At 32.6% G+C, this 23967-nt stretch overlaps 2 protein-coding genes, 1 non-coding gene and 1 pseudogene across 3 annotated transcripts; 2 read left to right on the top strand and 2 right to left on the bottom strand.

Annotated features, from left to right (window-relative positions):
- Positions 1-1462: 1462 nt before the first annotated feature.
- Positions 1463-6038, bottom strand: LOC128186283 (hemagglutinin/amebocyte aggregation factor-like; annotated as a pseudogene).
- Positions 6039-8982: 2944 nt separating this feature from the next.
- LOC128184660 (probable mitochondrial pyruvate carrier 2) lies at positions 8983-13227 on the top strand. The gene is made up of 5 exons (XM_052854226.1): positions 8983-9223; positions 9840-9880; positions 11467-11548; positions 12003-12114; positions 12459-13227. The coding sequence occupies exons 1-5, from the start codon at positions 9136-9138 to the stop codon at positions 12499-12501; spliced, it is 366 nt and encodes a 121-aa protein (XP_052710186.1). The 5' UTR covers positions 8983-9135; the 3' UTR covers positions 12502-13227.
- Positions 13228-14742: 1515 nt separating this feature from the next.
- On the bottom strand, positions 14743-14825 carry Trnal-uaa (transfer RNA leucine (anticodon UAA)). Its single transcript has one exon. It is a non-coding gene; the product is annotated as a tRNA-Leu (tRNA).
- Positions 14826-15051: 226 nt separating this feature from the next.
- Positions 15052-23047, top strand: LOC128185747 (ADP-ribosylation factor-like protein 13B). The gene is made up of 9 exons (XM_052855390.1): positions 15052-15402; positions 15890-15960; positions 16317-16566; positions 17033-17138; positions 17958-18160; positions 18949-19075; positions 21109-21865; positions 22259-22489; positions 22842-23047. The coding sequence occupies exons 1-9, from the start codon at positions 15362-15364 to the stop codon at positions 22955-22957; spliced, it is 1902 nt and encodes a 633-aa protein (XP_052711350.1). The 5' UTR covers positions 15052-15361; the 3' UTR covers positions 22958-23047.
- Positions 23048-23967: the final 920 nt, after the last annotated feature.

The raw sequence follows: 23967 nt of genomic DNA, 5'->3' as shown, positions 1-23967 counted from the left end.
TTTATGGAAAATACTATGTTTAAAAGAACGGGAGGGAGAAATAAAGGATGAATACATGCTTATAGTGTACCAATTAATTTTATGTACTGTACAACACAACTGAACCTTTAAAAAAATTAAAGTGATTGGAAAAATTCAGTTACACATAATTCAATAGGTCATGTCAATGTTTATGATGCCAATGTCTTTCAAACTTGTTCAAACAGAGGATATCTAAGTAGCGTCCATATTATTCATAACAATAAAACGAAGATAGTTTTAAGATACAACTTCAGATGTTGCACCCCTCAATTAGGTGATAAAATGTCCTCCATTTTAAATAATATATGTCTATATACCGATGTCTTTTCATTTTTGTTCATTTTAATATTTTTTCAGAAAATTTTAATGAGTAAAGATTTAAGTAAGAACACTGTGCCAGGTAATTCTACCAGTGCCAAGATGGCATTTTTGCACCCGATTAAACGGCATATATCGAAAAATTCAAATATGCCATATGATAAACCATAGCTTAAAGAGTAAACAACCACCTTTGATATCATTGTATCTCACCTGTCAGGTAAGATATTTACTTTTCAAAAATAAATTCCTATAGGAAAAAAAATTTCCAATTGGAAAAAACAATATTTGAAATTTCAATATAAACCTTAAAATGAATTACATTTTTAATAATTGGAAACTAATTTAAATGTAACCTAACCGTTATCATATTTTTACAACCAAAACTAGTTAAATGTTAATAATGAAACTAATAATTCTCAAACACACACCTATGATAAGTGATTTAAGTAAGTGGGAAAGAGCAAAACATGTGTAGCCTTACTGACGTGGACAACATCGAAATTTATATCCTCTTCTTTTTTTAGTTGGAATTGGATACTAGTGAACAATTAAAACCCAGATCAATGGAAAGATCTCAATACATAGGACAAAACATTCAACAGAATGATAAAAACACAATCGAACAAAAAGGCCATGTCATCATTTTTAAAAACAAAAGTCAAATGTATTATAGTATGCACAACGATATGACAAAATCAAGTCCACTAAGCTATCAGTCAAGTGTTTATCAATCTGAAGAAACCAACGTCGTTTACATAATTATTCTCACTGATCATCATCTCATGATCATGTATGAAACTCCGAAAGAAGGACCGGTGAAAGAAGCAAAGACATCCGTTAAGGTATACCAATTAAAAAAAATATTCATTTTTATGCATGCTCCTGTTTACCTTTTTTCAAAAGAACTATAAGTATTTTAATTCTCACTTCTTACTAACCACATTCGTGCTTTCTTCTGAAAGAAATGGCAGCAACAATTTACTGTCTATTTGACTTTTGTTAGACTTTAATTGAGATATAAGGATTACATTTAAATACACAACACTTGCAATTTTCAATTTTTGCTTTTATTTCGTCAACAATAATACACCAATCCATATATTTCAAGCATTGTTCTGTTTTAACCTTTGACAACTTGACAAATCTCGAATCTGAATCTTCTGTCCCTTTGAAAAAAGAGAATAATATCATTAAACAGAAGGCAAACGTAATTAAACGGATGATTACGAATGTTCAGCTAAAATATAAGAACTGAGATATTTGCATTTATTAAGAAATTTTCTATTCCATCAATATATAAATAGTGCCGGTTTTAGGGGTAACAATTGAAATAGACGCAACAGACGCAAAGCAGAGGTTGAAAATGCTTTTCGAGGGATGTCAATTTCAATTGTTATTCTCATAAACATATTTCTAAATACAGCAATTCCTTTATTAATCAAATATTGAAAGTACCGACTGTTTCTCAAAAAACAAGGGCTGCATGATATTGTTTTTTGTAAAAAGGAATAGTACGATCATTTTACCTTGAAAAATGAAAGTTATTCTGTTATTTCTTAAGATATTTCTCTTTCAAAAAAAAAACTCTCAAAGTAGTACATGTGTACGATATCTAGATGATTTTAGTCATCACCAAGTTCCTAGTTGGAATGATTTTTATTATTCATATGCATCTTGCGAGTCGTTTCAACTTTCACAATATAATACGTATGTCACGTGGAATATACAATTTGGTCAATACTATAGACTAAGTCTGTCCCATGTTACTGCTTCCTTCACTTTTTGACGCATTTAAACGAAAACACACGTATCATCAAATAAGTAGAATTGAAAGCGATTGATGGTAAAAAAAAATCCAAGATTACTTCATTGACACTTCATCTATTTTTACCCGGAGAAATTAACTTGATCGAAAGCAAATTCCTTATGGAGATTTATAATGGCAAATGTTTACATCTTTTCTCCATTCGGAATTACTTGGACCACCTCTCACAATTTTTCAGCGTTATCATCTGGTTGTTTTCATATCTGCTGCAATGCAAAATCCCTGCAGACTTTCTATTGATGATAGTATATTGAAACCTGAAGCGGTAGAGGGGGCGTTTTAAAATAGATAATCTGGACTTTATAATCATTTTCTACTTTTGTTTGTGTATTGAAACCTGAAGCGGTAGAGGGGGCGTTTTAAAACAGGTAATCTGGACTTTATTTTCATTTTAGTGGAAAAACGTAGATAAGGCACAAAGGTACTTAATATGATAATCGAGATATGCAAAAAGTGGTGGAAGCAGAAACCTGGGACAGAGTATAGAATATATTCCCATTTTAGGTCAATTTTTGCTTACTTTTTCTCTGCACATCGGAATTATTTTGCGTCATAAGTAAGGTAACTTAAGGTGTAATGTCCCTCTGATAAGAGAGATAACTCCTGTAGAAAAAATCTCACTTTGTTTCTGTTAACTCACAATTATCAAAGCATGTAGCAACAAGGGAGGCGCTGCTCGGCCCTAATTTATGTTTGAATGCGATATTTATTTTAATTCAAATAAAGAAAAGGAACATTTTAACGGAACGAACTCCAACTTTTAGCAGGGGGCAAAAGAGTAAAGAAAGCTTCTACAAAAATTTGCAAGAAGCGAATCATATTGATCAAATTTTTATGAGGCAATATCTACATGTATATCCCTACTCCCCACAATTGATTAATTTATTTAAAAATATAACGTAATTTTCTTTACTGGTTCAGTACATGAACAGTACATATTTGATATTTTAGGCCAGAACATTTTTGGATGGAAAAGTTTTATTTCTCTATTTAAAGCTCGTTCACAGAGGTGAATGAATTATAATTGGGAAAAGTGTGTCCAAGACAATTGCAAACTTGAGACTTGTAACTTATAATCATTTGAAACTTATAACATTTCATTTGTTTAAAATTGGATAATATTGGAGTTTCTATTCTGAGAGAGTAGATATGGGAAATCAAAACCTATAAACTAATGTCACATTTAATTTAAGACAATGTACGAATATACTGAGATGATACCAATTACTGGAAGACCATTCATTCGATCTCCTTTTGTGTTATGACAAAATGCCCTGGTTTACATTTTTAGCATTTTTAAAACATAATGATATGGATCCATTTACTATTATGTTATCCAAACTTAAAAACAGAAAATCTTTTCTGAAAAATTAGAAACTGTGGCAATTTATTATGTACTGTATGTAAAACATGTATGTAAAACCTTCAGTAGTCTATGATAAAGAAAGGTAACTCTTGCTGATTGAAGCAATTTTTGTAACAAACCTATACAATAAAATGTTATTCTGATCTAAAAAGCAGCGCTTCACTATGTTTTGTAATATGAATTGGCAATGTTTATAACTATATATTATTTTCATATAAATTTAACATTTTCAATTTTATGCTGCGATAGTAACATTTTGCCTTTTTTAACCACTATGTCTAGTTTTCTTCATATCATGATTTGACATACTAGTATTATCAATTTTTGAAAAATCTAGCAGCGCTTCATTACTTCAATTTTGTTTCATCTGAATCTATTGATATTGGCTTTGATGAAAATCAATATGAAAATTTTTAAAAAATGTATAGTGAAATTAATAGCAGAGGGATATTACACCTTAAGTGATCTATTCAATAAACTGATAAAATGGTACCGTCCCAGATGTTGAAACCGCAATTCATTTTATCTTTATTCATATAAGAATGGTACCGTCCCAGATGTTGAAACCGCAATTCATTTTATCTTTATTCATATAAGAACAATGAATTAAATATCATACTGCATGGTGTATTTTTTTTAATTTTGGTTTTTTGGTCTAAAATTATTGATATTGCTGTATTTCTCGTTTACTTAGAATATTTGATCTTTTGACACTGATCCAACAAATGTCATAGTTATTCATTCTTTCTCGAAAATTATCACATATTTTTTTTTATTTCTTCATCTCAAGACTTACTCATAGAAGTTGTGGTGAATGCTTCGTGCACCTCTGATAACGTAATTACGGGGGACAAAGTAATTGAAAGTTTCATCCCAGTTGTTCAGCCATTGTGTCCATTAGCAGTGTCTATGATGATGTACTTGAAATATATTAATTACAAATTTATTCATTTCACCTGGAGCAACAATTTTATATTATTTTTTTTCAGCATGAACAATGTAATAGTGTAGTTGATTTTTGCGTTTTTTAAATTACATTATTTCTTGTATTTTAAAGGTAAAAATGAGAGTTACCCGATCTTGGGGTGCAACATCTAAAATTGTATCGTCTGTCTTCCGTGTAGTTATCATGAACACCGAAAACGCCATTTAAATAACCACCGTTGGGGCAGGTATGAATGACCATGGCATCATAGCTATTGACATAACCTGTTTAAAATGAGGTGTGTATCATTCACAATTTTTTAATAATTGTAGATCAAATATCAATAGCATTCTATAATTATAAATGCTTCCTTTATGTTAGATATTAAACAAAACTGATAATGAAGATTGCCTCAATACCAGACCAACTGCATCAGACCGAGCCTGAGACGGACCGAACTTTTCTGCAGTTAAAGTCAAAAAGCCTGTCTTCGTAAAAGTTATGGTGTTGACACAAACTGGTAAATTGAGGAGGAGTCTGAAGAGCATCGAAAGTTGAGTTGGCTATCCCATCCATTTTTCCACCCAGCTTCTATTTCAGAAATCAGCAACGCAAATGTAATAAGAACAAAGACGTTCATCTTGGTTTTCCTATGAATGAAAAAAAAAAACTACATTGCATTTTTTGAAAACAAATACAATTAATGTTCTTACAAAAATATTCATTCAGAAACATTTTAAAAAATCTTACTTTAATTTATCAAATTAGAAAATTAGATTATATATATGTTACATTAAAATAAGCATTTGAAATAGTTTTTTTAAACAATGGTAGACAATTCCAATGAGTCATGGTTGTCATATTGTTATCAAAACACGATCTCTCTTTTTATTAGTTATTGAAAGCAGCCCACCTTTGCTATGACATGAAAAACGATCCACAGTGGGAACAGTATTTTTAGGGATAATTTGGCTCAGATCACAGTCACAGCAATCAAGATCTTGCTTAAATCAGGAAATGAAGAATACACTTGATCAAAATTATTGTTTTGTTGCTTACTATAACATAAATGCTCTAGAATATCCATACAATTGAATGATGTACATTATAACTAAACATGTAATACTCCTTGTTTTATCAAAGATTAAACACCTGTCTACCGAATAGATATTGTTGTGTTTTGTTTCAACAGATATTTGATACCACAAAAATATACGATTATAAACATTGCATAATGATATGTGTTTGCACACGTTCGTTTTACTTTCAATGGAATTTTAAGAATATTTTGAAACAAAGAGCACGTTTTTAATTCATGCTGTGCTTTTGTTTACATATCATATATTGGTATTTATTGTTGAATAGAAAAGTTAAAATATATAAATGCTGATTATAGTAAAAACCAAATAATGTGTAATTTTTACTTGAAAAATGGAGTGTTGTTATTTACAACAAGAAGACCAATAAAACATTGCTTATTAGTTTCATGTGTATATACCAAATAAATAAAAGCAGTTTGCCGAAATGAAAATCCCTTACTATGAACATTGAGTCCTCAAAATTAATGCATAGCTCGGCATCTGGACAACTGTTGCTGGATGAAACGTCACGCGATCTTAACATTAACACACGTGTGTTTTATTTGGCTGGTTCTGACATGTTACATATGCACCTATTGCCTTTATGGTCATATTTGTTTTATTCGGTTGTGACCGGTCAGCAGAGGATGCTTACTCCTCCTAGGCACCTGACCCTACCTCTATTTTTTTTTAGAGGTCCGTGTCGCTCTGCTTTGAATTTGTACTTCGTTTTATGGATTTTTGAGATGGTTGACAGATCGTTATTGTCATTTTTCATTTGATGATAAAACTCACCACTCACAAGTGAAAATTCGCGGTACGAAAAAGGCACTTGCAAATTTCCACAAAATAAATGAAAAAAAGCAATGACATTTGGAATTTATAAAAAAAAAATCAGCTTATAATTCCAGAGTGATATGGCCGCTTCTTTTAAGGAATTTTGTTTCTGGTCAAGTACCAGTGTTTGACACACGATTGCTGGTATTTAAACTAAGCTACATCAGCCGTCTGTTACCAAATGAATTGCAAAATGTACGCGCATTCATCAGATCTTTCAACATCCAACAATATGTAGGATACTTATTAATTTTTAGCAGAGGCAGAAATAATGTAGCAATTTTTTTTTAGGCTGGTGCCTTTTCAAATATTTGACACAACTTCATTATGCAGTGGTGAATATATCTTTAAAAATTACATTCAAATCTTTTTTTTTTGGGACAAATCTTTTTTTCAACAACGATAATGTGATATAACGTTTTGCAACTTGACACATTTTGAACTTGAATCTACAAAGCCCAATGAAGTATATAAGGTATATGACAAGCCGAGGACGGACACAAGATTGATATCCATTTTTATCAAAGGTGTGCTGATTGTTTTAAAAAATTTTGAATAATTAATCACTTTTGAAATTTAATCATTTCGGTAATTAGGTCAGCACTTAAATTGCTTACCAAATCCGGTTTTTGTTATTTGCATTAGTCGATGTCAGTAAATGGATTTTCTGACTTTGAATTTAAGAAAATGTTGGAAGAAATATTTTCTCCAACCCCCAGCAAAAAACGTGACAGAAACCGGATTTTACAGCTAAGCATGCGTAAGGATTGTGATTTTTATTTTTTTATTTTTACATGAAAGGTGTAGATGAGAGAATAGCTTGATGTCGTTTTATTTTAACTACCTTTATACAGCTCTAGTTGTGGTTTTGGTGGAAAACAGTAAAAATAGCAAAATAATTTCACAGTTTTAAAATTGACGCACATTAAACAAAAATCCATCGTCCTTAGTTTCGACTCCCCTTTATTTTTTTTTACCTTAAGTCCTAATCTATTTATCCAAGTTGAAAAAAAATTCGTACTCAAAATATGATATTAAACCAATAAATGAAAAAAAAATGAGAGGAACCTGATTTGTTTATTTATCAAACTCAACTCTTACTCCAAAAAAAAAAAATACACATTAATTGTTAGTTAAAAGGTTATGATGTCAATAGAAGATGGTATGCAAAATAACCATAAGTAGATTGATACCAAATAATTAGTATCTGAGTGTCAAACTATTCAGTGCATACATACATTGAGTCTTTTTCCTTTCAAGAATTTTTTTAACCCCCCCCCCCCCCCTTTGAAACAAAACCACTAATTTCTCTTCACATCATAAATAGAGTGTTTTAAAAAACGGGGAGGGTAAAATGACAACAGAGGTATTTATATTTTAAGAATATTATTGGTTTCACTTGCACGGTTTACGTATGGAAATTTTAGAAAACGTGAAAAAAAAAATGAAACAAGTTAAAATAGAAGTGTTTGTCTGTACAAGAACTGCAGCAGCCGTTGTGTGTACACCGTTGCGGGGGCGGGAAAAGGTGAATTCGCGTTTACTGTACAGCATATATCAGGCACGTAGCATCAGGTTTTTCGAGCAGCAAAGATTTTTCTTAAATTTACATACAAAAAATTGAATTAACATGGAGTTGCCTCCTCCTCCCCCCCCCCCACTTTTCTGTTACCCTGTAAAAATTGAATTGAAAATAAGGAAATAAACAGTGAAATTGAAGATTGAAGTGAAAAGTATACTTTCTCTATACCCCCCCCCCCCCCCACGGATTAGGAGGATATTTTGGAAAGTATCTTTTTTTTTTTGTTTTTTGTTTTGCTTGTCAAGTTTTTTTGGATGAGTCTGCCCCCCCCCCCCCCCCACTTTCAAAAACGATGCTACGTGCCTGATATATCCGGTATATAAGTATAATCCGAACCTTTTCATAGAGCTTCAGTTCTGTCCCTGGCTTTCCTTTTTACCTGGCGTGAACTCGTTGGTCTTAAATGCGTCACATAAACGTGAGATTACCCCCCCCCCCCCCCATTATTTGCTGACTTTTTCTTCTAATGTTAAGTGAATATTCACTAGGTATTTATTCCTAATCGATAAGTTCCATCTGCGTTAGGTTTGTCCCATCATATCGTTAGAAAAATTAAAGAGTCGATTTCTATATTTAAATTTTTATGCATTTTGCAATTATTTTAAAACTTTGCGTTACAGTGTATGTGTACTACCTTTTAATTGATATAATCAATGGAAAATGTGAACAATTTAATTGTCAGCAGTACTTTTTTTGTATCAGTAAGATCTAAGTTGTAAGAGAAGTAACTTAAAGGTGTTTTCTAGGAACAATAATGAATAATAAATACTTCCATATGAAAGTAAATAGAAAAACTCCCAACTATAGTTCACATTATTATATATAAAGTAGACATGCCCTGAATGGATTATGCATCAATTAAAAACCGAATTTTACGTTATACAAACATGAATGTCGGTGATATATACGTGTATTAATAATGTAATTTAATGCAAGTTTGCAACGTTATTAGTCATGAAATATGTTTTCAATGCATATTGAAATACATATAAAAAAAAGAAAAATCCAAGATCACATGCAGAGCACGTGTGCATGAGTTGCATATGTCTCCTACGCGTAACTACCCATTGCATTCCGGACGGGGACAGGGGTTGTGAAAAACTGTGACATCTGTCAAGGTCATATGAGATATCTTTTTGTTTTTGCCTGTAGACCCGACTCAACGTATTCCAGATTAAGATGTCCTCGCGACTGTATCAGTTCCTTATAAGGACAGTGGACAAGCATGTTCCTCCCAGAATGCAACCTTTCTGGAACCACGAAGCTGGTATGTGATTTTGCCACTTCTTATTTATTAATTTTTTTTTTACCTGTTCTGTTTTCTGACAAACAAAATAAAACTATGCAGTGCACAGCATATCTTTTTTAAAAGATATGCATGAATATATTTACTGTTTTCATAGGGCAGCTTTATTCAAATTCTATGGATTTGGGGTAAATAACATACCTCAGACAAGATGTTTGCTTATGCAACGGCACGAATGTCTGCTATCAAAATTTTAATTTTACGAAATCAGCTGATCTTCCTGAGGCGCCAAGAGGGAGATGATGAATGATTAAAAATATTGATATGTACATACCTATACCAACTCTTCTTTAATATTCGTATAAATTGCACACATTAAAGATTGGAGATAAAAGATACATGCATCTTATGTTAAAGAACAATGTTAAAATCTTTTTTTCAGCTAATTGATATTCGTGTTTATCTTGAAGACAATATTTATTGTCAAACATTTGTCAAATAGGTTATGAAAAATAAGATTAACTGAGGCAATGAGAAATAAAAATCGGTTAAAATGTGTATCTATTTTAATTAAGACGACATTGTTTTTTTTTTTTTGTTAATTAATTTTATTTTTAAGATGTTTGTTTCTTTTCAGGTCCCAAAACCATCTTCTTTTGGGCCCCTCTCGTGAAATGGGTAAATAATTTTATCAGTGTGTTCTAAAAATAAAGAGATAGGGAATATCCTACCCGTCTGAATAAACGTAAACACAATTCCCCGTACACGAGAATATACATGTATGTTCTCTAATGCTTATCTCAGTGCTTAGAAGTTTTAGAATTGCTGATATTACACATAGTGAACTAATTTGGAAGAAGCATCAATAGTATAACAACGTAACTAATGTCATCGACAAAAGTCACAAATTTTTATTTCGTGCCAAAAATTAAATACCTGTATCTATACATCAAATTGGGTTACTTTAGTTGGTTCCACGGATTTTGTTATCAATTGCAACGATTCAAACAGTCCATAAACAAAACAGCGACATAGATATTTAAAAAATATTGAATCATTCTGTGAGTATAATGAGGTGATCAAATACGGTCGGGGGTGATCAAATCCAATAAAACAGGTAGGGATTTATGATATACTGTAAACCAACTTTTATTCGCGTGCGAGAAATTTTCGCGAGGTTCGCGAGTGCCTCATTGTTGCGAAAATTTCTCGCCGCGGACCAGTATTTACCATATAATCCTAATAAAAAAAAAGGCTTGGTCGCGAAAATTAGTCACTGCGAACCAGTTAATCTAAGGGAAATCGCGAAGTAAAGTTGTCGCGAATAATAATAATTGGTTTACAGTATTTGATCGCGCACGACCGTTTTTGATCACCTCATAATATTCAAAGAATCATCCTTTACCACTTATATTTACATAATTTTCAGGCAATTGTAGGATTAAACATTAAGATAGTCATCAATTTAATATATTGGACTATACATTACAAAATCGATTCGCAGTGTTATCTCAGACAAAGACATTGGAAAATCCAAATATCACGCATTCGACTGGCTTTTTCAACTAATAAATGCAATTCCTTCCCTTTGTATGTCTACTTAAAAATATTTCTACGGGGATAAAAATGATTCATGTCTTTGTTATTCCAGCATAAAAAAAATACCAGTAATATTGCGTAATTTATGTAGATAAGAACACGGATGTATGAATTGTTCAACGTTTACAAAATGAGAGGAACGTTTGGCGATCTATGAAAATTGAAAAACCGTAATTACGCGCTTGTTGGGAACAATATCTAATATCTTGGAAGTACTAGTATCCCATGTGAATTTTAAAGATAATATATAGCGATTACTTTTCAACATAACATTAAGTAGCAATGAATTAAAAAAAAATTTGAAAACCCGTACCCCTATACTTTTAATCAAGTACCCCTGTATGTTTAATGCAGGAATGGGTAGAGATATTTTTAACGCTTGTACATATTAAATATATACATAATACAGTAAAATACGCTTATAACAAACTCGCTTATAATGAATTGACGCTTTCAGTGAAGTGATTTTCATTCCCCGTTGGTCTTAAACATATACTGCAAAGGTCACGGACAAAACGAATTACGTTCATAACGAAGCCAAATCGCTCGACCCTGGTACTTCTTTATTTATAAGCGTGTTTTTCTGTAGTTGTTTTGTTTTGGGAGTGTGAAAGCTAGAGAAATTATAGGTTAAAGAAGATGAATTTAATCGTTTTGTGTTCTAGGTCTTAGTGGGAGCTGGTATCGGAGATTTAACCAGGCCTGCAGAAAACGTCAGTCTATTCCAGTCAACATCCATGTTGTCAGGTGTGTGGTCAGTCATATTATTAAAATTGATAAAATTGCAAAAATCGTAAACGTGTTCTTATAAAGTTTACTATACTTCCATGTTAAATACTGAAATCTGATTGGTTTAGACGCAGTTGATAATTTGTTCTATTACCCTTAGCAATAGCAACACACTTGGCAACGGGTAGCACAACAGATTGTTACATGCGCATAAATTATGCGCGTACGGTTCGTCGTAGAATTCACGTTATTTCTGTAATAAAAGCAATAAATTTTTCTCTCAAATTGAGACATTCATTTTAATAGAATAAATAATGCCTGTTTGGAAGGGTAACAGTTGAATTTGACACCCTTCAAAAACCATTGTCAACCGACGCAAAGAGAGAGAGAGAGAGAGAGAGAGAGAGAGAGAGAGAGAGAGAGAGAGAGAGAGAGAATACATGTATTTTTAAAGCTTCTTCTTTCTATTTAGGTTACATTTGGACGAGGTGGTGTTTTTTAATCCATCCTAAGAACTTGAATCTCGCTCTCATCAACTTTCTGGTTGCTGTCAATGGAACTATTCAGTGTGTACGTGTTATCCGGTAAGTTAATAGTCATATTACAATTTTTTAAAAAATAAGTTTACTTATAAATAGATACTGGTATCCCATTTACATATATTTTTTATATCCATCCGTAATCTTTAAACTTAAAAAGTGTGCTGGCCATGGATTTTTGTGCGATAATGTGGCGTGTTTACACATGGATAGAAAATAAACCCCTTCTTTCTCTCTTCCTCCTTCTCTCTCTCTCACCCTCCTCTCTCTCTCACCCTCTCTCTCACCCCCTCTCTCTCTCTCTCTCTCTCTCTCTCTCTCTCTCTCTCTCTCTCTCTCTCTCTCTCTCTCTCATATAACTACATGTATGTATTCACTTTCTATTTCAGATACAAAAAGTCAGTTGGAAAGCCAATTTCATTTTGGGAGTAATAAGGATGACGAGTTTTCTGTTTTCTGGATCCAGTATAATAGAACTATCTTCAAAAATAGTATTACAATTTAATCCTGTTATATATGGTACAGGGAAATCTACTGAGTGGCAATTTCACATAGTATTTAAACACAATAGTGTATAATTGTACTTGACATACCAAGCCTCAAGTTTAGGGCACAATATATCGACCTTGGAACTGTCAGGACAGAAATCTCTCTTCGGGGGTAGGAACCAGGCGAAATGAACCGTGTGATACCGACGATGTAATGCTTGTCATATAACCATGTGTGAAATCTTAATTAGTTATAAATTTGAATAATTAATTATAATAATTAATTATTTGGATTGTTTATTGAGGTGCATTTCTTGAACCTCATGCATTAAACGCACTTGTAGTCATTCAGCTTTTGTTGTAATATGTCTAGATATATATACAATCGTCTCCACGCGACCATACTGTACAATTGTCGAAAAGTTTTATAATGTGTACATGTGTAGAATGCAATACGCTTTTAATTTGGCATTCATTTATTGCAGTTTTATTTTTGACATGGATGCCTGGACAGGATGTGAAATGATTTTAAAGCAGATCCTTTTACACTACCAGTACACTTGTATTATACCTTTTTTTTATTCCTTAAGATAACATAAATTGTTAACATGTATATAATGATAATAATGATATTATCATAATAATGTGCTTCCGAATAAATCTTTAAAAATACAAATCCTTTTGTTTTCTTGCTTGCTGGAGAGCTCAGAATTCTCTTCCTTTTTTTCATAAATAATTTTTCTCTACCCTCATCTACAAATGTGCATTCATCAAACTTCACACACAGAAAGCCATATATCAAAACGTCGGGGCTGGGAAGGAAGCATGATTTTGGTTCTAAATGTATTAAAAAGATAAATGTTTTACTTATTTTTTTTCGCATGCAAAAATGGGGAAAATGTACAACTATCTTTAATATTGCGTCAGTATTTTAATTTTTTTATTTACAATTTAATTTCTTATTGCAAGCAGTACCGGATATTATTTCTGCGTATTGGATATTTGGCAATGTAAATTAAGTTGCCACGAAAAAGCGAAAACTAGATTACCGCGCAAATTTACCTTATATACGGTACATGTAGGCCTACATGTACTTTGATAAATTAATCTGCAATGGAAAATTGTTGTACAGTTGATTTTACTGTATTCATGTTTATCTATCTATGAAACTTTAAAAAAATTCCATAAAAAGGTGGATAAAAGTCGGTCAGAGTATGACACATAGGGAACAACCAATTTCCAATATATATATGGAGGTTGCCATGGAAACTACACATACAGCTACATGGGATTCGGAGGACAATCCTTGCAAGGCCATTAAGTTCGTGGCAACGCACATTGAAAAATTTTTAAAGTGTGTTTTTGGACCAAATCGACGCACTTGGGAAAAAAAAATTCATAGTGCGTAATTTTTCAAAGTGCGTTGTAACATTGCTGTTTATGTAGCTTTAGTTTCGATCGATAAAGTTTAGATTGCGTATTTATCATAATATGGTCGCTCAATATGCGGTGGACATCACTCATATATTCTAACTGGATCGCGTAGACTTTTGTCATGCCAGATCCTGTATAAATTACATATTTTAACTGCATGCATTTATATAAGAAATGGAAGGGAAATATATAGTGGATGTAAATATATTTGCATGGGATTTTTTTCTCTTTAGGCCTACTCCAGATCTTCCCATGCATATAATGTTAAATCTATTCTTCTTCAATAAAATTCAGAGTACTATACCACCTTCATATATAGATGCGGAAACAAATCATTAAGTTATGGTTGACTTAAATTAATATAAGTGTGTATGAAATCTTACAAACAAATGAAAAATAAGATGTTCGAAGCTCATGAATATAAGGCTAATTTCAGCAATTGATGTCATTTGATTTGATATACATGAACATGTAAATGAAAAAAAGAAACAACTTAAAATCATAATTGTACGTATATGTCTAATTATTTTTAAAAAAAAATCATATTCGGTTTTCTTATCTTAGACAGTATAAAAATATACTGTTCCTATTCATTATAAAGAGATGTAGATTGAGGAACGTTGCAATAAAATAGGGGCCAAATCTTGTTATTACGCTTGAAATGTTTCTTCGCATATACAGTATCTCTCTATTTCATCAATTCGCAGTTAAAGTAGAAAAAATTTTAGAGGTAGAAAATTTACAAAAAATCTAGTACGGGTGGGGTTCGAACCCACGCGGACATTCGTCCATTGGAACTTAAGTCCAACGCCTTAACCACTCGGCCACCGTACTTCATACCTGTGTCCACCCAAAAAGCAATTACATTATAGGAATTATTCAATTGGTGCCTCTTATTAATTGATTCTTATACATCGTAAATGATAACACGTAGATATAATCTATGGTATGTATTTTGTCGTGTGCACGTTGCACGACATTGGAGCTCTACTAGGCCTATATATTGCATATATCTAATCGCTACAGCGTTAGTTTCGAATTATCCTGTGACGTCATAACGACCAACTTGTTGTCATCATGGCTGCCATAAATGTTGTGATCGATCTCGTGGATCTTCAATGTGAACTTAATTTCTATTTACACGAGAGGAATTCTTGAAAATTTCTTTTTTTTTATTGGAAAACTGTACATGGATGAGTAGTGATATGTTGTATTGAATTACTAGATAAAAGGCGTTATTTATTTTGGTTTCCAACAACAAGTTCAGCAATCTTTACTGTCATCAGCAAGTGCGCACACGTTGATTCGGTCAATACTCTCAGAGGCCAGTACATTCGAGTTATTAAATCAGCTATTTAATGTGATACAACATGGGGAATTGTTTATGTAAACGGAAACGTGAACCTAAAAGGTACTTTTCTTTGAAAACGTTTCAACTTTTTTTTTTACAGCTCTTTTACAATATTGTTATCTGTGCAGTTGTGTATTGCAATGCTACAGTGCGTGTATATCTGAATACACTTATTAGTAAAAAGGAAGAGAATATTTGGTTATACCTATAAGTTTATATTTTTGATACAAGCATCAACTGTGTGTTCTCCATTCCAATTTTAGGGCAAGATAATTTTTACAGTGTATATTTTTGTCTTGGTTAAAAAAATTACAATGATGTTTGACTATAATAAACATGCTGGTAACATTCAAACTATTTAACTTCAATTTATCTAATTTATTTATTAAAATTGAAACTACATTTTTAGCATGTTTAATTGGGAAAAGAATGGTTATGATATAAACGACATGCAAATTGAAAACAGTTACATGTACTCTATCTTACTTTGATAATTAACTACATGTAATCTGTGTGTGTAATTTGTTTTATATATTCATTTCCGCAGGAAGATAACATTGGGAATATTTGGTTTAGACAATGCTGGCAAAACAACTACAGTAAAGGTCTTAGCTGGAGGTAATTTATTGTACATGCACTATACTAATTAAACTATGATATTCATACATTTAATTCCTATATGTACAATTATTTTAAAATTTTGAAAAGGATTTTCTTGAAATAGAATATAAATATGATCGAAATTACTTGAAATTAAATTGTATACCATATACTTTTCATAACAATATTTTTTAACTTGACTAATTTAATATTTTTTGAACTAATTAAAAGAATCAAAACTTTGTGATTCATCCAATTGAAAGTTGCCTATCTGTTGTATCAGAGGGTAATTGTGTTTTGAAGCTGTCATTTTAAACATACTGTTTTAATGTTTATATTTAAAAATTAATTTTAAATTACGTTTTTATGAACAGATCCCCACACAGAAACTGCCCCTACTGTGGGTTTTAACCAGGAGGATATAGGAATACACCATTATGATATTACATTTTACGATTTGGGGGGCGGCAAAAAAATCCGGGACATCTGGCAGACGTACTTCCCGGAGATTTACGGAGTGGTGTATGTAGTCGATTCAACTGCATCCGACAGAATGGATGAAATCAAAGAGAATCTGCAGATGTTATTGGAGGATGAGAAAGTTAGCGGAAAGCCCATTTTACTGTAAGTTCCCATTGAAATTTTGTAACTACAGGCATTGGTTATCCAGTGAGTTGTTGTGTATAAACATGTCAACACTGTATTCAAAAACCATAATTTTGAAATGATTATACAATGAATGATGCAATGTTCGAAAATTATGTTGTTGTCAAATAGCTCATACTCAGAATTCTCACGGTTAGTTCAATACATTTGTTTACTTGTAGTAATATAGCTGAAGTTGATTACAGATATGTTACGTGTAATGTACCTATTAATAGGTTATGTAAATAACGTTGATTGCTTACAGGCATGGAATATTGGGAAAAATCCGGATTGCTTTTGACATGATTATATAATGGTCATATTTTTTGGGATAGTCTGTGCAAACCTTTTTCTTCGAGATGAAGATTAAAATATTTAGACATTTAATTTCCAAGCCTTAACAAGCCCTCATAAATGAATGATTTTAATTGAATAATTTTTTCAGTTTAGCCAACAAACAAGACCAGGAGACGGCCCTTGATGAAGTAGACATCATGGAACAGTTAAATCTAGAGAACACGGTTAACATCAACAGGTGCCCCTGTCGCATTGTAAGGATTTTGTTGTGAAGGTCATCAATGTATATAAAAATTTTGAACATAATACATGGTTCCTTTCAGATTGTAAATGATTTTACATTGCATCTGCATCTGCAAAATCCTCTTTTTTCCCTTTCTTTCTATCTTTCTTTCTATTTTTTTTGGGGGGGGGGGGGTCGAGAGGGTATGGAATCAATAAAGGTGATTTGCATTTGATTCATCCAAGAGTCCCTATCCTTGTCTCCTGTATTATTTAGCTTCTTAATTGTCTGGTGCAAACAAGTTATAAGAATGCATATTTTAATAGATATTTTGTTATCACATGTGTGGAGTACTTTTAATCTCAGAGAGATTCGTCGAGACTGAAAATTTTTGACGGACGTCTGTTCCGGAAAAGACGTGAGTCAAAAATTTTTAGTCTTGACATATCTCGCTGAGATTAGGGTACCTTCAAACATGATGTTGCCTAATATCTGCATTAACCCTTGTAAAATAATTGAATACTGTGTAGCTGAAAATTTCTAAATGTCCTATTCTGCCAATTTTGTGGTATTCTGCATATAAAAAAAAAAAAAAAAAAAAAAATTATATTATCGACATAATTATGATAACCATTAATTGAAATATCACAAAATATAAAATATCACAAAAAAATAATGTACCTCTTATGGACATAAATTGTGAAAATGTGCACCTGTTAAAAAAAACAGGGTTTAGGTTGATAATCAAAGTATCTTTTGCGTTTTGTCATGCATTTAGATTCTGATAAAGTTGAGTAACTCAACTGTAGTTAGTAATAGTACTAGTGATAGTAACTGCACCCTATTTCAGGAAACTTGTTCGGCCATCAAGGGAACGGGCAGAAAGATAGACCCCAGCATCAAGAACGGAATCAAGTGGCTGTGTGGAATGATCGACCACAACTGGGAGAAATTCCATGGGCGAGTGGAAAGTGACATGGAGGAGCAAAGAAAGAAACGAGAAGCGGAGCTAGAAGCCAGGAGGGAGAGGGTCAAGAAACTAAGAGAAGAAAGGTGAAATAGGAGAAATTACATGTAGTTTGACATCTATCTGATGCCAATACACATACTGGTACAGTCAAACCTCCTTATCTTGAACTAGATGGGAATGGTTAAAAACTTGGAGATATCTGAGTATTCAAGATATCAATAGTTAAATACTTAAAGTATAAGTTGAGGGGCCTTGCTATTAGTCATTTTGACATATATCCATTGTATTCGAGATATCGGTGTTTGAGATACCGAAGTTCAACTGTATATAAATAACGGGGAAAAAAATAGACAACTATCAGCTTATAGTTGATACTTGGTGCTTTGTGTTGTATCAATGTTTTTTTGATGTAAAGTTTTTCTCTGTATCTAACCCCCCCTCCCCCCTCCCCCCAATTATGGGTTATGAATCAATGAACCATTTCATTACTGGAAGTTATCAGCAGAATAAAAAAGGTGTTTTAGTTTGAGAGTAAAAAATTAAGGAAAAAAAATGCAGATGATGGTTAGTTGACCAATTGTCTTTAATTTGAGAGAGAGAAAAAAAAGTAAGAGAGCATAAAAAAAAATGTGTTGGCAGGCCTTATATTGAAAAGAAAGCACTTACAAGAACTATAGATTTTTGGCTATGCAAGCACAGCCAATTTGGGTGATTAGTGTTTGAATGCAACAATATACATGTATCAACAGATTCAATCAAATGTCTTCGGTACATGTATATTGATTATCTACTCTAATGTGTACTGCAATGTGTATAGATTGACATATTTTATTTTACTATTCGCAAAATTTGTTATTGGATTTTGAATCAGGGAAAGGAAAGAGCGTGAAGAAAATGAACGCCTCGGCATTGTAACTCAGGAAGATGAAGAGGATGACGTAGAGGTCATGGATGGCGGACCATTCAGACGGGTAGATGTACGGGAACTAGAGAGAAAGGTACGGAACTCAACCGACCAATCAAAACAAGCAACTGGAAAAAAAGGAAAAAAAAAAATCTACCCTGAAATCACAAAAATCTAAACATGCTGTGGTCTTACCATAATTTATTTTTTAAGTCATTTCGTGGATAATTTCTCACAACTCTAGCTCAGATATATATATATATATACTGTACTCATATATTCAAACTACTTTCTGATTTCCTTGGAGAATATATATTCAATTTCTTTCTTTAAAAAATGATCAAGATGCAAGCAAAGCTTTCAAGTGGTTATGTTATGTTAATATAATTTAGTTCTCAATGAAATCCATTTTTTTTTTTATGAGAAATTTAAAAATTCATACTCTTTCCAGAAGTCCACAAAGGGCATGGCTTAAATAATGCCCTTTGAAATTCATTAAACTGATATAAACATAAGTATACAAGTATGTAGGTATATGTTTGTGCTACAGAATAATAGGCTATACTAAAAGCTAGAAAAAAATAATTTTCATGTATTTGCAGTCAAAGCTAAATAGCAAATTGGTGGCATGGTAAATTGACCACTGCGAGTGAGAGTTGTGTGAAATTCACCGAATGTTGTTCATTTCTCAGTAATACTCAGTAAAAAATCACGGATATGGCCCCCCCAAAAATGAGTTGTTAATATAGTCTTTCAGGTAAAAAAAACTGAGAACAAATTAAAGAAATTATTGCAAGATTTGCAAAGGGGAATAACTCCTCTTTTCTGACAATACTTGAGATACATGTACCATGCATATTCTTGTTTTCCAATATAATGTCATTAAAATGAATTAACACAAGACGGCATTTAAACGGAAGCAACCAAGCCACAGAAACAAAGCATTATGCCACTTGTAATCTTTTTTGGCGTTTAAGATTTTAACTCAGATGATAACAGTGCACTGAATCTGCATTTATGGTGAACATACATACATAGTACCTTTAATTTTTCTCAGTAAAAATCAACAGATTTATTTCTTAGGGATGGACAACATTTTATAATCTTTTTAAACTAATTTTTTCTCGTTTTGCTTTGTATTAAATTTCACATTTGGAGAAATGTACATAGGGAATCTAATTAATTGTATCTATCCATACATATACATTGGTATCTAAAACTCGGATGATCAGCACAATCCTACCTTTTGGACACCATTTAATCTTGTGATATATCTTTTCTTTCTTTGACGTTGTATTCAGTTATTTTTGATGTTGGTTTGCATCCTGGGAAACCCACATTTACCCTATACAATGTATTACATAAAACAAAAGCAACCATAGGCATATAGGTCAACTTATGGAAGTAGCAGACTCTAGTTTAGGAATTCTTTAAGTATTATATCAATTGGACTTACATGTATAATTAGCTTTAAAATTATGATTTTGATTACAACATATTATTATGATTTCACTGTTACAAGCATTGAATTGTTAAACCTATAATTGGCGCAGCAAGGCTTCAAAAAAATTCATTTTTATTAAACTTAGAGGAAAGAAATTTTGAATGAGATGGCCAACTTATATAACTGTATGTGAGCTAGGAATTCCTTTTATTTGGTACTTTAGTTGTTATTGATGGCTTAAAATTAATTCACATACCTTAAACTGAGAAACTATTGATGAGTCTGCTCACTGTTAGTAATTATTCATGCTAAATTGCCCAACGGTTTCCAGCAATGTGGGTTTGCTTTGGATTTCCAGTTTGTGCTCTTTAATAGGATTTGATGTGAACTTGTGTTCTCGAATTCCTCTTTTCCACACATCTTCTGTTAATTATCAGCTGATAAATTAATCAAATCACGGTTTCCGGAGCAACTTTTGCTATGAAATCAATATTGAATTATTAGGTAAATCTCTAATTTAGAACATGTAAATAATTGTATATACAAGTTAGAGAAGAAATTTATACATGACAGTCTGAATCGAATGTACATGTATTATGGATTAATACAGAATGAGGCAAATTTTTCCTCCTGTTAGATTTCTGAGCATTGAATTTAATACAAGTATTTTCTCTGGATTCTAGGAAAGAAAAATGAAAGAAGAGAAAAAGAAGAAGAAAGAAAAACAGAGACATCACAATGAGGATGATGAACATGAGGAGGGGTCTGATTCAGAAATTCCTCGATCTAACCGATCCTCAAAACGCCTCAACCTCTACAGCGATTCTCCATTATATGCAAATTCTCTCAATAACAACAACCACAAAAACGGGTCAAACGAGGTGGAGGATGAGGATGAATTTCTGGTTCAAAAGAGGGACACGCCTCGACTACCTCCTTTACAGAGACCGATAGGAACCAAATTCAATGAGGAGTCTCCAGTCAGGAAACTGAAAAAGAAGAAAAAGAAACCAAAACTTAAAGCCTTGAAGGAAAACTTGGAAGAAGACAACCCAGATGCTGTGGAGAATGAAATGTCGAACTATAGAACTACCTCTGGTGAATTGATGGATGATCAAAGGGAAGGAAATTTAAGCATGTTTCATAAGGAGTCAATGAATTCTCTGTCGAATATCGAAGTCAATGCAATATCCTCATTCCGTCGTGCACAAAACGAATACACAAACGGGGGATACAGCATGGAGTCCTTAGAAGAGGAAGAGGGGAAGAAAAGTCGAAAGAAGAAAAAGAAAGGGAGCAAAAAGAAGCTCAGAGAGGAGGAGTCGGTCAATGGGTACGGACACGACTTGGCTACCCCTCGGACGCTGGCCGGCGAGGAAGGGACAGATGATGAACTCACACCCAGGAGAGAGAGACTGAAGAGGGCAAACGCAATGGAAGGTCAGAGGAACTTATAACTTACATGTGCACATCTTTGTATGACTGAAATTCCTGTGAAAATCATATTTATATGATCATGGTCTTTCATCATTAGGATTCACATCCAAGAAAAATTGATTTGAATATCTAATGATTGATGGTACAAATATTTTTCTCCAAGATACACTTGTGAGAATTTTAAGTTTTGTATTCATATGACTATGCAAATTCATGTATAATGTATTGCTCTTTTTTATTTGCCTGGAGTTTTTTATAAGGACAGTACGTGGCCAGTTTTCTTTTTGATGATCATTACCATCCATATTTACAAATTAATCATTTTGTGTGACATAAAAATAATTTTCTAGCATTACTTGTTTGTAATTTTTAAAACTCTTTAAAAATTTTCAACAGAAGAGGGGACAGAGTTGCGAACCAATCGCAAAAAGAAGACCTACATCAGGAGCAACAAAACCTACCCCTCGGACGATGAGTCCCTCTCAGGGGAGACCCCACGGGACAAAGACTTCTCATGGACCATGAACCCAATGGGGAAACCCTTCTCCCCAAGAGGGGGGCCCGTCAAAACTTCTCATACCAACTGGGGGAAAAATAAAAATACTCCTCGCGACATTGACTTGTCTAGTAAGTACATTGTTATTAAGTTATCTCCCTTGTTCATTTTCCTTTCATTGGTTTTTAAAATACAGCTTTATATAAATGATTTTAAATTTTCAATACATGTATATCGTACATTCATGCATGCACTTTGTATTTCCACTTTTATTAGAGATTTATTTATTCCTTAGGTGCTAAAACCAACAGCAGATATGAATGATAGATATAAACTTTGTGTTTTACTGCAATGCATTTTCTTAACTGATGTTTATCGCATAAAAAAGATGTCATTCTGACATTACCAAGAGAGAGAGCTTTGATATATACATGTATAGTCATTACCTTGTTAAATCACTGATTTTAATTTTTCTCTTTATAGTTTCTTCCACTCGCAACTGGGGACTGGCAGAAGATCTACCTGAAATCGACGACTCCATCGTTTCCTCTCGAAGACTTCGATCCAACGTTGATGATGACGATGAGGTTATTTATTAGGAATTCACAGTGAACATTTATATTCTGTTCAAGAAAAGTACCAGTACTCAAGGATTTTGTCGTATTCCAAGTCAAGAATTCCACTGAATCTTAATTCTCCCCCCCCCCCCCCCCCCCAAAATCCATTTCATCCAGCAAGTGTTTATTTTCGTCTCAGTAAATACACTGTATTTAAAGGTGAAAACTTTTAAAGTTTGTGAAAAGGAATCATCCATACATAACAATGTATCAATGACTGTGTAATCTACCTGCCCCCTATATCTCAGTGTATTTTCTTTTTCTCAATTTTCATTGGTTGAAGACTTCACAGTGGGTTTTTTTTTCTCGAGTGACTCTTACTAACATTTTGTTCAGTCTTTAATACATTGTGCATCCACATACATATAGACACCGTTTGTACATGTACAATGTACAGTGCATGTTCAAGTGTTGACCAGACTTGGTCCATCAGCTTTAATTATCTTAGAAACACAGTTTCGTAGTTTGAGAAACATTGCCTTTAATTGATAGACAAATACATGCAAAATTGATGTGCCAAACAACAAAGTGTTTTTAAATTCACCAGACTCATCAAGATAATAATAAGATTGTAGATAGGGGTTAACATTTCTGGTTTACTCATTTTATTTTTTGCATTTACCTGCAATATTTTGTTTTCTTTACAGTTTCTTGAATGATAAATTTAGGTGCGTTTTAGAAGCATAGTGTAATTACATTCCTCTTCCAATTGTGAGCATGCATGCCCGGTATAAAGCGCATTTGGAGCCACGCTTTGAATCATATATTTAGTAATAGTAAAAAAAATCAGCACATGCAGGGCTATAAATTTGATTACTATAACCCATAGTTATCTTATTTTTTAAAGTTTCAAGTATATTAGATTATTAATTGTATTAGATAGGTTCATTATCTGAGAATATTTAAGTAACTACACATATTCTTAGTGTTAGCCTTTTAATTCTTGTCTATGTTATTTTATTACTTGTACATGTGTACATGTATATGTCAAT

Source organism: Crassostrea angulata, chromosome 5 (genome assembly GCF_025612915.1).
Source record: "Crassostrea angulata isolate pt1a10 chromosome 5, ASM2561291v2, whole genome shotgun sequence".
Lineage (NCBI taxonomy): Eukaryota > Metazoa > Mollusca > Bivalvia > Ostreida > Ostreidae > Magallana > Magallana angulata.
This window is presented reverse-complemented; position numbering and strand designations above follow the sequence as displayed.

What these genes read in the sequence shown, in the direction of transcription:
- LOC128184660 (XM_052854226.1), top strand. Translation starts at nt 9,136, where the DNA reads ATGTCCTCGCGACTGTATCAGTTCCTTATAAGGACAGTGGACAAGCAT. An exon ending in TTTCTGGAACCACGAAGCTG is followed by an intron (nt 9,224 to 9,839) that starts GTATGTGATTTT and finishes GTTTCTTTTCAG; the next exon opens with GTCCCAAAACCATCTTCTTT. An exon ending in CAGTGTGTACGTGTTATCCG is followed by an intron (nt 12,115 to 12,458) that starts GTAAGTTAATAG and finishes TTTCTATTTCAG; the next exon opens with ATACAAAAAGTCAGTTGGAA.
- LOC128185747 (XM_052855390.1), top strand. Translation starts at nt 15,362, where the DNA reads ATGGGGAATTGTTTATGTAAACGGAAACGTGAACCTAAAAG. An exon ending in AAGAAACTAAGAGAAGAAAG is followed by an intron (nt 18,161 to 18,948) that starts GTGAAATAGGAG and finishes ATTTTGAATCAG; the next exon opens with GGAAAGGAAAGAGCGTGAAG. An exon ending in GAGGGCAAACGCAATGGAAG is followed by an intron (nt 21,866 to 22,258) that starts GTCAGAGGAACT and finishes AATTTTCAACAG; the next exon opens with AAGAGGGGACAGAGTTGCGA.